The sequence below is a fragment of the Lepidochelys kempii genome, chromosome 18 (assembly GCF_965140285.1).
Source record: "Lepidochelys kempii isolate rLepKem1 chromosome 18, rLepKem1.hap1, whole genome shotgun sequence".
Lineage (NCBI taxonomy): Eukaryota > Metazoa > Chordata > Testudines > Cheloniidae > Lepidochelys > Lepidochelys kempii.
The window spans coordinates 12,514,735-12,528,125 of NC_136397.1; the positions used below are offsets into that span (position 1 = coordinate 12,514,735).

The 13,391-nt window shown below is 53.7% G+C and overlaps 1 protein-coding gene across 2 annotated transcripts in view; it reads left to right on the top strand.

Annotated features, from left to right (window-relative positions):
* Positions 1-12,127, top strand: part of MTHFR (methylenetetrahydrofolate reductase) — an 18,682-nt gene extending 6,555 nt beyond the window's left edge. The window contains exons 2-12 of one of the 2 annotated variants that reach the window (XM_073316942.2): positions 90-146; positions 1,342-1,580; positions 1,978-2,088; positions 2,283-2,476; positions 3,270-3,520; positions 4,968-5,102; positions 5,536-5,716; positions 6,483-6,665; positions 9,607-9,714; positions 10,038-10,157; positions 10,697-12,127. In XM_073316942.2, coding sequence (XP_073173043.1) covers positions 136-146; positions 1,342-1,580; positions 1,978-2,088; positions 2,283-2,476; positions 3,270-3,520; positions 4,968-5,102; positions 5,536-5,716; positions 6,483-6,665; positions 9,607-9,714; positions 10,038-10,157; positions 10,697-10,894 — 1,731 coding nt within the window. In that variant the 5' untranslated portion in view covers positions 90-135 and the 3' untranslated portion in view covers positions 10,895-12,127. The remainder of the gene's footprint in view (positions 1-89; positions 147-1,341; positions 1,581-1,977; positions 2,089-2,282; positions 2,477-3,269; positions 3,521-4,967; positions 5,103-5,535; positions 5,717-6,482; positions 6,666-9,606; positions 9,715-10,037; positions 10,158-10,696) is intronic. The other variant, XM_073316941.2, reaches the window with a different exon arrangement.
* Positions 12,128-13,391: the final 1,264 nt, after the last annotated feature.

The following is a 13,391-nucleotide window of genomic DNA, read 5'->3' on the forward strand; positions in this document are numbered from 1 at the left end:
GTGGGGGGAACGGGGAGGAGGTGTGATGGCTTTGACTGGGGGACAGCCTGATAGAGCCGGTTCAGGCCTGTGCTCTGTCTCCCTTCCAGGTGAAGAAGCGGGTAATGGTTCTGTGCTTCCCTGCTGAGAAGGGTGATGGACTCCAGGTAATTCATCTTTGCATCCCTGTAGAGTTAAACACCATGGTGAGATTACTAAGGGGGCTGGATCATTTTGTATGCGAACATATTCCTGCTAAAGGTGAATCCACTCTCATGCTTTAGAGTCTGAGCTGATCACTGTGGGGTCAGGCAGGGGGGCAGAAAGGAATCCTCCACTTGCTTAGTGTGCAGGATCTGGTAGGTGCATTGGTGGGGTGTGTATGGGTGTCTCTCCAGGAAGCATCGTGTATTAGTTTTTGCCCCTGGCAATGACCAAACTAAATGGACCGGTGGCTGGTCTAGTCTTGCGGGGCCCATGGCCTTGGCAACATGAATCCTGCTTGCTTTCTGGTCATCTAGATGCTTTAGGCCCCGATCTTTTCCCCATCCTGGTGGGAGTCTCTCCCTGCGTGTCCAGGCCAAACCCCTGCAGTGCTGTGTAACGTGAACGCTCTGCCTCTTGTGCCCAGCCCGTGCAGAAAGGGCCTCTCTGGTCACAAGTCACCGTGGCAACATCGAAAGGGAAAGGTGTGGTTTGAAAACCTCCGTGCTGTGCTAATGAAATAGCAGGGCCCTGCTTTCCATGCCATGGCCAGGTTCCAGCCTGGGGTAAGCAGCTGCAGCAGCGCTGAAGGCAGGGGAGTCTCTGGCATCTGGAGCAGGCCTCCGTTTGGAATCTGGACTTGGATTAGACCTATTAGTTCCCCTCCCAATGGCCCCAGCAGCGCCTGCTTATTCCCAGTAGTCCCCATTGTACCCTATTCCCTAGATGCGTATCATAGCCACGGGCCTGCCACCTTCTCCTTTGGAAGATGATGCCACAGCCTCCTAGATGTGGCTGGGAGGAAGCTTCTGGTAGATCCAACCTAGAATTCCCCCTCTTTTAAAAAAAATATCTTGCCCAAACTGCTAGTTCCACCTGTTTGGCTATCCCTGAACATGGTCTCGCCTCTGTGGTGTTGATCTGCCAGTGGCCCTTAGTGGTTCCTTCACCAATCTGGAGCGAGTTAGCTCTCGGTCTCTTCTCCTGAGGTGGCTGCTCCAGCCTAGTAATTGTTCTTGCTGCTCTGATCCAAATTCCCTCCCGTCTGCCACACGCTGTCTGGTAGTGAGGTGCCTGGCGCTGAGTGCGATATCCCAGGCGTGCGGGTGGCAGCACCCCCAGAGGCTAGCAATAAACTGCTTCTGTTCTAATCTGCAGGTTTGACCGCATGGGGATGGGCGGCCCCCTCTTCATTGATGTGACTTGGCACCCGGCAGGGGACCCAGGCTCTGACAAGGAGACCTCCTCCATGATCATCGCCAACACAGCCGTCAACTACTGTGGCCTGGAGACCGTCTTGCACATGACATGTTGCAACCAGACCAAGGAGGAGATCACAGGGCACCTGCAGAAGGCCAAGCGTCTGGGGCTGAAGAACATCATGGCACTGCGAGGAGGTGAGCATTCCTCTCTGCCCTGGGGATAATGCCAGAGTTACCCTCACCTCCAGCGAGCGACTCCTCTGTGGGAGGAGCCGGAATGAACCAACCTGGCGATCTAACATCCCTCCCAGTTCTGGGGCCATGTGGTTAAGCATCTGTCTGAATCTGTTCTCCCTGTTGCCTCAGGCCTCTGGATTAGGGCTGAGAGGAGTTAACCCTGACCCAGAAGGCGTGGTGTCTCCATCTCGGGGGGGGGGAGGTGAAGGGCCCATGGGTGGAACCAAGTAAGGAAGCCAGTGAACTTGGAGACTCCATTTCCTCTTCCTCTCTAATGGGCGGCCCATCTAGCGCTGGTTGAGCTTTGCTATACACAGGCCCTGGGTCAGACCCGTCTCCATGTCTCCTCACGCAGACCCCATTGGCGAGGAGTGGGAGGAAGAGGTGGAAGGCTTCAACTACGCCATCGACTTGGTGAAGCACATTCGCTGCGAGTTCGATGACTATTTTGACATCTGCGTGGCAGGTAAACGCATCTTTTTATGGGCCAGCTGTGGCGGGGTTTGCCTCTGACCGTGGGGACCAGACTGTGCTGGCAGGACTCTGAGCGACGGCTTGTGGGTGCTGGACGGTTCAGATGTTTGATGCCCCAGCATGACTGAGGCTCTGGAAGAGTGAGCGGGCTGCCTCCTGGCTCAGCTCCTCCTCTTCTCTCTGAAGGTTACCCCAAGGGCCACCCTGAAGCCGAGAGCTACGAAGCTGACCTGAGGCACCTGAAAGAGAAAGTCTCTGCTGGAGCTGACTTCATCATCACGCAGCTCTTCTTCAGGTCCGAGACCTTCCTTGCGTTCATGAAGGACTGTCAGGCCATTGGCATCACCTGCCCCATCGTACCTGGCATCTTTCCCATACAGGTGAGATCCCCAGCCCTTGCCAGGAGGGCGAAGTGAGTAGCCAGGAGGGGTTCATGGCTGGATTTTTGAGCTAAATCTTGCCAGCTCCCAAGCACTCTCCACTAAAGCTCTAAGTCACTGGGAGATGAGGGTGCTGAGTGTTGTCTGACTCTTGTCCCTGCAAAGCGAAAACATATCAGAACAAAGTAATGGAAGGATGGTGGGAGCCACCTTTCCAGGAGGTCTTTATTAGGCATGTCAATAAGCATGCGTAGCACGATGCAATGGGTAAACTGGAGCCATTGGCTGAACGGTGCCAAGCCAATAACCGCATGTCTCTTCCCTGAAGAGTTTTACAGTCTAAAGACACCAGCCGGGATGCTACAGTACAGAACAGCGGCTGGGAGCTTTGCATTCCTCTTTACGCTTCTGCCTTGCCTGTGGGGGTCTCGAGTGCTTTTCAGACATGAATTAACCCCCGCTCCCGCCCCCCCAGTTGCCTGCCCCCTTTGAAGGGGGTAAATACTTCCCCCTTTTTAAAGATTGGGGACAGGGGGAATGGAGTGTAGACAGGTTAAAGTGATTTGTCTGAGGTTGCACTAAAAGTCAGTGATAAAGATGGGAACAGAACCCAGGAGTCCTGATTCAAAGTCTACTGTTTTGACTACTATAAAAACTCTTTCCTGGTACAGATGTTACCTTGTCAACTGGCTGGGGAGCAGATCTGGTCTGAAAATTGAGAGACCTCGTTAGCAGCCTTGACCCTTTCCCTTGGGTATTACCCTTCCCTGTTCCCCTTGTATCCCATGCCCAGGGTTACCATTCTCTGCGCCAGCTCGTGAAGCTCTCCAAACTCGAGGTGCCGCAGGAGATCAAAGAAGTGATCGAGCCCATCAAGGACAACGACGCAGCCATCCGGAACTACGGGGTGGAGTTGGCGGCGTCCATGTGCCGGGAGCTGCTGGACAGCGGCATGGTGTCCGGCCTGCATTTCTACACCCTCAACAGAGAAGTGGCCACCACTGAAATCCTCAAACGTCTGGGCATTTGGAAAGAGGATCCCAGGTGAGCAGAGAGCTACTCCTGGGGCATCTTCCTCCTGTCACAGCTGCACCTTCAAGAGATATGACCTGTAAAGGAAAGAAAAAGAGCTGGTGGCTTTCCACCCGCACACCGCCACGCTCTCCTTCTGTTTGTATCAATACATTAGAAATTTCGGTCCGGCCTTCCCTGGAGTACTCTGTGGGTGACTGGAAAGCTGGGAGGATTGTGACCTCTAAGTACCAAGGGGGTGAGAGCTGCAGCAACTGAGGGGAAGGTGGTTTGTAGTTGGACTGGTTAAACCTATTGGCGGGGTTTGTTTTGTGGTGTATGTGTGGGTTTGTTGTGGCTTTGTTTGTTTGGGGTTTTTTGGGCAAACACTTAACGTAAATGCCTGACGAGCAGCCAGGAGACAAGAACTTTTCATCTTCTCCGCCTGTTGGTGTTAAGTGCTGAGTAAGGTCCTACTGTGATCTCCGGCAGCAGTAGAGAAAATGTTCAATAGTCGAGCAGGGGGCTGTCCAGCAAGGGTGGGAGACACAAACATTGGGGTCTTTTTTTCTTTAAAAATAGCCAACCTTTCATAGAATCATAGAATCATAGAATATCAGGGTTGGAAGGGACCCCTGAAGGTCATCTAGTCCAACCCCCTGCTCAAAGCAGGACCGAGTCCCAGTTAAATCATCCCAGCCAGGGCTTTGTCAAGCCTGACCTTAAAAACCTCTAAGGAAGGAGATTCTACCACCTCCCTAGGTAACGCATTCCAGTGTTTCACCACCCTCTTAGTGAAAAAGTTTTTCCTAATATCCAATCTAAACCTTCCCCACTGCAACTTGAGACCATTACTCCTCGTTCTGTCATCTGCTACCATTGAGAACAGTCTAGAGCCATCCTCTTTGGAACCCCCTTTCAGGTAGTTGAAAGCAGCTATCAAATCCCCCCTCATTCTTCTCTTCTGCAGGCTAAACAATCCCAGCTCCCTCAGCCTCTCCTCATAACTCATGTGTTCCAGTCCCCTAATCATTTTTGTTGCCCTTCGCTGGACTCTCTCCAGTTTATCCACATCCTTCTTGAAGTGTGGGGCCCAAAACTGGACACAGTACTCCAGATGAGGCCTCACCAATGTCGAGCAATGTTCAGGTCTGTCTAGCCCCCAGAAAAGGGCAGGTGCCCATCCTGTGTATTTCATCTTTAACAAACTGCCCAGCTGCCTGGGAGCATACGCGAGAGGGGGATAATGAATGCCTTGGCATGAGCCGCCATCTCCTGAATGGAGGAGAGGTGTCCGCTCTGGAGGGAAGTGCCTCTCTGGATGCAGCGACGACTCTCAATTCTGATTCAGCCCTTGCCGTTCAGCCTGCCCCAGAACCCTGCCTCTCTCGTAAAACGCATTTACTCGCGGTGCTTTCAGTCCCAAAGCAGGGAATCCGTTACAGAGAAGCCATCCTAATAATCTCTATTTTCCCCCAAGGCGGCCTCTGCCCTGGGCAGTCAGCGCCCACCCCAAGAGAAGAGTCGAAGACGTCCGGCCTATTTTCTGGGCCTCCAGGCCAAAGAGCTACATTCACCGAACTCAGGAATGGGATGATTTCCCCAATGGTCGCTGGTGAGTCTCTGGCCTAGGCCAAAGGGGGCTGGAGCCGGTGGGAAGTGGAGCAGGAAGCCATCTGAGTAATGGGACCATCCGCTCCGCTCCGACATCACTTGAAATGGAAGGCGTCTCTGTAGGACAGGCAGAGGCTGCTGTACTCGTTTCAAGAGCCTTTTGGAGTCCCGTCACTAAGCCCATCTGGTGATACTTTGCTAGGAGAACCTCTGGTGGTGCCCAGTAGCTCAGAGCTGCATGAGGGGATGAGCTGCTGGGTGGGGTTGAGTGGGTGGCCCCAACGTGGTGGGGTGCAGATCTCTGGTTGATCGTATTTGCTACTCTCCCCCCGCACCTTGGGGTGTGGCTTTTTTCCCACCCGCTGGAACAGTCAAGCAGGTCACATTCCACCACAGGCAGCATGTACACCTAGTCTCTCTGTGCCATCCCGCAGGGGGAACTCTTCCTCGCCAGCCTTCGGCGAGCTGAAGGACTATTACCTCTTCTACCTGAAGAGCAAGTCGCCGCGGGAGGAGCTCCTGAAGATGTGGGGGGAGGAGCTGACAAGTGAGGAAAGCGTCTTCGAGGTGTTCACCTGTTACATCTCCTGCGAGCCCAACAGGGAGGGGCACAAGGTGAGTGAAGGCCTGGGGCTGAGAACAGAGAGGGAGGCTCATTGGAGAGTGGGGCAGGGCAACAAGGACTGGCTCAGAGAGAGACAGTGGTGCTTATCTCAAAGGTGTCAAGCGCCCTGTGACATTCCTTTACACAGGGGGTCAGGGCAGTCCTCTGCCAAACCCACTCTGTGACCGTGGGGGAGGGGACTCTCAGCACGGGGGAGCTAGGAACAAGCCTGGATAAAGATGTCCTTGTGCTGTGAAAGGGCCAAGATCAGAGTAGTGGCGCACCTGGTAAGAAGGGACAACCCCCATGAGTTCAGCCTTGGGGACCGCAAGCTGAAAAGCCCCCCTGGTTTGAAAGGGGTCTCAGACAGGGTGCCCTAGACCAGGGATCCTCAATGTGGCACCTGCCAGGGCATTTTTGTGTGCCCGCAGGACTCCCCACTGCGGAAATGTCGCCGAGAAGTGTTGCCGTTTCTCGGCAGCATTTCGGCGGTGGGGTGTCTGGCGCCTGCCCAGTAGGCTATTCCCACAAGAAAGGTTGGGGACCACTGTCCTAGACCATGTAGGGCTTTAAAGAAGCTGTCTGGGATTTTGACTTGCACCCAGAAGGGAGCTGTCAGCCTTGTACAAGGTAAGAGCACCTGTGGGATGTGCTCTCACTAGCTCATCTGCCCTGTGAGGTGGGCAGCCATGTCCGCACCCACTGGAGTCTTGTTTGAGGCGGCATTGCCTGGTGCTGTGAGGTTATGGTAATGGATAGCCTCTTTCCTTCCTGCAGGTGACCTGCCTGCCCTGGAACGACGACCCTCTCGCTGCTGAAACCAACCTCTTGAAGGAGCAGCTGGACAAGGTGAACAGAAGAGGAATCCTGACCATCAACTCCCAGCCAAACATCAATGGCAGACCGTCCACTGACCCCATCGTGGGCTGGGGGCCCAGTGGGGGCTATGTCTTCCAGAAGGTACTAAACCATAGATGTGTACGGCTAGAAAGGACCCTTAGCATCTAGTCTGGTCTCTTATGCAGGAGATCAAAGAACGTTGTTCGATTTCTGCATCCAGCCCGGTATCAGCTGGTTGAGCTAGAAGTACCTGTGTAGAAAGAGATCCAGCCTAGATTTTTGAAGCTTCACATGATGACCCCATCTCTAGATAATTCATTCCAGCAGCTAATTACCCTCGCTGTTAAAATATGGGACTTGATTTCTAGTCTGAATTTGTCTAGCTTCAGCTTCCAGCCATTGGATCTTGTGACGCCTTTGCCTGCTAAGATTGAAGAGCCCTTTATCATCAGGAATCTTCTCCTCCTAGGCACTTCTAGACCATGGTCCAGTCACCTGTCAATCTCCTCATGGATAGATAGATAAAGCCTCTCACTGGAAGGCAGGCTTTTGCCATCTGGGTAGTCCTACCCCAATGCCTGTGTCCCAAGGCTGCTGTACCAGCCTCTTCCATTCACCCTCTTTTCCAAAGCTACTTATTTCAGAGCTGGGGTTTGTTGGGTTAAGGACACATCTAGTTTAAATTCCCTGAGCTCCCTCCCAGACCTTTCTGCTCATTACTTTCCAAAAACCTGCACCACAGGAAGTGATAGCATCTGGCTATATGCCCAATAAGGGAATTTTCTGCCAGCTTGCTGTTAGTCTGCCGTCTTGTGCAAGAGCAGGCAGGGAGATCTGGCAGGAGATTGGGACTGTACTTCTAGCTCTTCCACTGACTTGTTGTGTTGCCTTGGGCAAGCCAGTTAACCTACGAACCTCTATTTCCCCATCTGTAAAATAGGGACAGTGCCACTTAACGGCCTTTGAAGTGTTTCACATCTGGGGATGGAGAGTGCTACTTATGTTTTCCTGGGATGCCTCCCATCCACTCATGAACCAGGCCCCACTTTAAGTGCTGCCTGCAGGGGTATCCAGGAGGTGGCGCTCTTCCCTCTGAGCCAGTCCTGACCCAGTGCCTCACATGGTGGCGCAGGAAGTGCTGTCCTTTGGATGAAATAGAACACTGAGAAAGTCATGGGGATCTTTAATGACCTTAAACCCAGTGTCCTGGTCAGCTTCCAGCGTGTGTCTTGGTATTCTGCTTCTCTGAACTCTCCCTGCAGTTTCACTCAGAGGGATGCCTCACTCTTACATAGCATATCTCATCAGATCTCAAGGCGCTTTACAAAGGCTGATTATCCCCTGTTTACAGATGGGGAAACTGAGGCACGGAGAGGGGAAATAGCTTGCCCAAGATTACCCAGCTGACTAGTGACAGAGCCAGGAAGAGAACCCAGGTCTCTGGCCTCCCAGATCAGCGCTCTGTCCCCTGACCAGGGGCGGGCAAACTTTTTGGTCTGAAGGCTGCATCGGGTTTCTGAAATTGTATGGAGGGCTGGTTAGGGGAGGCTGTGCCTCCCCAAATAGCAAGGCATGGCCTGGCCCCCGCCCCTATCCGATCCCCCTACTTCTTACCCCCTGATCGCCCTCCCAGGACTCCTGCCCCATCCAACCCCCCCTGCTCTCGGTCCCCTGACCGGCCCCGGACCCTCCACTCCTGACTGCCCCCCTGAGACCCCTGACCCATCCACCCCCCCGTCCCCTGACAGTGCCCCACTGCCCCATCCAATCCCTCCTCTCCTTCCTGACTGCCCCTGTAGGACTCCTGCCCCCATTCAACCCCTGTTCCCCACCCTCTGACGACCCTGACCCCTATCCACGCCCCTGCCCACCCCCTGAACTCCCCTGCCCTCTATCCAACCCCCCTCTGCTCCCTGCCCCCTTACCGCGCTACCTGGAGCACCGGTGTCTGGCAGGACAGCTGCACCAAGACGGGCAGCCACACCGCGCAGCAGAGCACTGGGTCAAGCCGGGCTCTGCAGCCCCGCCGTCCAGAGCATTGTGCCGCATGGCTGCAGGGGAAGGGGGACAGCAGGGGAAGGTCCAGGGACGAGCCTCCCCGGCCAGGAGCTCAGGGGCCAGGCAGGATGGTCCTGTGGGCCGGATCATTATTATGATTATTGTGGGGTCCCCCATAATCAAGGTAAACAGTGGGAGCAGAGCACATGGTGGTGAACAATACAAGCTAATTCAAAGGGATTTGGATTGTTAAAGCCGCTGGGCCAGCAGATGGCAAATACAGTTGAGTGGAGAAAGATTCCCCAGGAGCAAGGAAATCAATCATCCAACACAATGGCCAGGAAACCGAGCTAGTGCTGTTAGGAGGGAGGCAGTTGCTGAATCCAGCCCAGAGCAGCAGCCAACGGGGAAAACGAGGAATTAGGCTATGTTAGGCACACACAGAGGACACCAGACAAAAGAGGTGCTGCTGTGAACAGGCCCCCATTAGAGTCCAGCTGGGATAACCCTCTGCGGCTTCGCTCACCAGACCACGGGGGTGAAATTGCCAACGAGGGCGCAGCACAGAACAAAGATATCAAGCCTGAGTCTCGTAGAAACAGCCAGCACCTGCTGCTTTATGGGCGCCTGGAATGACAGGTGCGGAGGCTGTGGCTTAGCTACCTGGGTGCATCCCCTACTGCAGAGCCTACAGGGAGACTTGATTTTGCACCCCTTTGCTCTGAAGAACCGAAGCTAGGAGGATGGGTAAGAGGCTGCCTGCAAAGGATTATTAATACATTGGGCTTGTGCCCTGTGGTACCTCTGTGTGCTGGGCACTTTGTTTCTTTGGCCATTCCCAGCTCTACCACGGACTTACCTCCATTTCCCCATCTAGAAAATGGGGATAGTACGGGCCTGTCTCGAGGGGTGGGATGGATGGATTCTTCTTAGTACCTCCCCCATTTTAGCTACTGGGGCTTCAGAAAACTGGATGAATCCTCAACAGCTGGGTTTCCCCACTGGTTCCTCCCTTCCCTGCACTGCACTGAGTTTTGGCTTCTGTTTCCTCCCGCCCACACAGGCATACCTGGAATTCTTCACCTCCAGCGAGAACATCACCGCGCTGCTTAAAGTGCTGAAGATGAAGAAGTACGAGCTCCGAGTGAATTACCACATTGTCAACGTCCGGGTAAGAGCGTGCTTAGCCGACGCTTCCCTCCTGCCACGTCATGGAGACGCAGGCGGCCTAAGTCCTAAGGAGAGAGGGGGAGTCTGCCAGCAGGGCAGGAAGATGGGAGTTGGTAATGGGACAGGGCGAAGCAGCACTAGCTATTCCCTGCAGCTCCTTCCTGAGCCGTTGGCTTTTCACCGTTTGGTTGATGGAGGGTAGTTTAATTTCAGGGAAGTAGTGCCTATAAAAGCACCTTTGCACCAGGTCCACTGCATCCACTTCCCGCTCAGGACCATCTTGCTCTAGAAGGCGCTTCCAATGTCCTGTCCTCCTCCTGGCAGGGTGAAAACATCACCAATGCTCCTGATCTGCAGCCCAACGCCGTAACCTGGGGCATCTTCCCAGGCAGAGAGATCATTCAGCCGACGGTTGTGGATCCAGTTAGCTTCATGTACTGGAAGGTAAGAGCACCACGCCAGCTGACATTGAACTTATCCCCACCCGGTGGTTAGAGAGAGGTTGGGTTTAGGGGTTTTTGTCTCTTCTTTATCAAGACCCACTGGACAGTCACAGGGCCACATTAGTGCCTAGATGGAGTCCATCCTGAGCTCTTTAGTCCTTATGCAGTGGGAGCTTTGCCTGAGTGAGGACTGCAAGATTTTCTCCCTCCTCCCCCATTATGTATTGTGTTGTCTATATGAAGTGGGCGACGTGAGTGCCAGCCCCCATATTTCTGGGCCAGTTCCCACAGCAGTTGAGGCTGAGGCAGTATGGAGCAGCACTGGTGAAAGAATACGCACGCACATGGTTTCTAGAAAGCAGGAGGATGCATTGATTTACTGCCCAGCTCCTCAGCTGTGGGGTGGGGCAGATGCGAAGCCATACGCACTCTCTTCCCCTCCCAAGACTAGCTGCCCTAGACGACATTGTAGGAGTCGCAGCTACCGTAACGAATGTGCTTGGGGTGACCGTACCATGCTCTCTGCCTTTGTCCTGGCAGGATGAGGCCTTCGCTTTGTGGATTGAGCAGTGGGCTAAGCTGTATGAAGAGGAGTCTCCCTCTCGCATGATTATCCAGTACATCCACGACAACTACTACTTGGTCAACCTGGTGGACAACGAGTTCCCGCTGGAGAACTGCCTGTGGCAGGTCATGGAGGACACTTTCGAGCTCTTGAACTGTCCCACGGAGCAGTGAGTCACAGCCGCTCACTCCGTCCATCCACCCACTCACTGCAGGCAGCACAACTGCCGGGGGCAAGAGGAGCCCGGCTCGGCATGACATGGAGCCAGACACTCCGCCCAAGGGCCACATCCACTCTGCTCTCGCCTCCTCATTGAGCCACATTCTCTCGCCTGCTCTGCCCGAGGCACATGCTCGTCTCTCCCAGAGCGAGACTCCATCAGGGGCTTCCCAACACCCCTCTCTGTTACAAACAAAACATGTCCCACTGTCTGTTCTCATATGCTAATGGCAGCTAGAACCACCTGAACCTCCCAGCAGAGCTGTAGGCTGCATTCTAAGAAACGATCGAGCTGCTTTTTCAGTGTCCTCTTCAGGGTTTGTTTCAATGTGATCGTAGTGGAGACTCACCCACTCACTGCAGCAGAGACAGCGTGCTGGGGAAGTTGGACACTACATGGTCTAAAAGACTTGGTCAAGTTTTCTCCCAAACCCCCCCCCCCCCTTTGTTTTTTAAAGGAACGGGAATAAGGGAATTCTCCAGGTCAGTTTAATCTTTAGTTTGGTGATTAGGAATTAATTAATAAATAGCAGACACTAGGCATGCCTCATTTCTGGATCAATAAGATGGGGTGCACACTCTCTGCACTGGATTTGTATTTTAGCTCAGTTCAGCTCTACCACAGCTGAAGGTGGTTTTTAGAGTCATGCCAACATCCTCTCCATGCTCAAGGATGACAGTGAGATTGCTTATAGGGAGCAGTGTTTACCGTGAAGGGTGGGGCTAGCCAGGCCAAGCTGGTAGGAGTTTGTAGCAGTGGGGCTAGTGTGTTTCATGCACCAGCTGCTGAGGGCCTGGATTTTACAGCCCATCGTCTCCACAGGTGCAGATGGGGGTGTGCGCACAACCTACCACGGGGGCTGGGCTACAGAGCTGGTTGAGCCTGCTACAGTCTGGCCAACAGTGCTGGGGATTTCACCCTCCGACAGTGGATACTCATGCTTTATAGTAATTCAAGGGAAACCTTAAAAGTGTCACAACATGATGCACGGTTGGTGTGTGAGCTTTTTCCTTTTCCCGACAGCTCAGGCCAGGATGAACTATTCCTAATCCCTACACTGTAGAGGTACCTGGGTAAACACTCTAAGTCTCACAGAGTTAAAACATGGTTCACTTTTGCAACGCTGCTGGGACTGTACCATCTATTGTATCATTCTGTACCAGTCTGATCATGTTCTTCAATTGTGCAGTGTTGTCTTCTGTGCTGCAAGATCAGGCCAAACCATGTTGTAAGTGTCTCTCCAAGCTGGAGTGGGAGTCCAGCCTGGCAGAGTCATTCTGATGTGCTGCATGCACATCCTTGAACACAGCTGCTGCTGGCAGGGGGGCCAGCCGTGGGTCCCTGAGCACCACAAGCAGGGACTTTGTCTCAAACTGCTGTACACTTGCAGCTAGGGGGAGGCTTGAGCACAGCACTAGCTCAAAAAATAAACAGCCCTCAGGCAGCATCAGTTGTATTTAAACTTAGCAGCTCATGCGGTCAAGGATTCAGTCCCCCCAGGGCCTAGCTGGGCAGTGGGAAAGGCCCATTCTGCACAAGTGCCTGTCCCCAGCATTACTACTAAGGGGGGGGTGCATGAAGCTAAATGAGACTTTTGGCCAAACCTCAAACCACACTGCAGAGTTGATGTGTCATGTCCCCTATGCCACAGTGCACTGGGGGTGTGGGGAAGGAGAAAGATGCCTTCACCAGAACACGGCACTGACAGTTCAAGGCCCCATCACGCAGGGGGATGTATCTGAAACAAGCACCTAAGGGAGCAGCAAGAGTCAGTTGCCTGCTTCAGCAACACCAAATGTTGGACAAACCAGGGTTGCAGAGCTTGGGCCGATGACCTACTGCCATCAAAGACAAGCAAGCTCAGGGCAGCTTCTGGAGGGATTTCAGAATCCCTGCCCAGCTGGGTGAATGCTTTTTGCTGTGAGCACTGGGCAGAAGCAGTTTCTGCATCCTTCTGTCCCTTTAATTTTAGCCTCGTGGGGAATGGCTGATGCCCTGTAATCACCCTCGATAGATCAATCACTGCAGGATCTAATGAGGGGCAGGGGATGGGGGCAGCAATGATTGGGGGCAGACGTGCCCACCTGGCCTCAGCAAAGCTTTTTGATGCTCAGCTGTTCCCAGCAGGTTTCTTCATCACAGACCCATTCAGCAGAAAAAGGACCCTGCGGGAGGCAGAGGGTCAGAGGTTGGCCACCCACCGAAGGGCTTAATGAGGAGCGGATGGATGGGAACACATGCAGGAGCTGAGGGCTGCACAAGAATCCCAGTGGGAAGAGGCAGATCTAAAAATAAACCCCTCTTCAAGCCAGCGTGGGCTGCCCCTAGCCAAGTATGTGACGCTAAGCGGAAGTGGGGGCTGGATGAGTTGGAAGGCTCATACCCACAAGCAGAAAGGGAACTCCTGGGCAGGAGCAGAGTTTGATTTCTCCCCCCCCAGATCAGAGAAC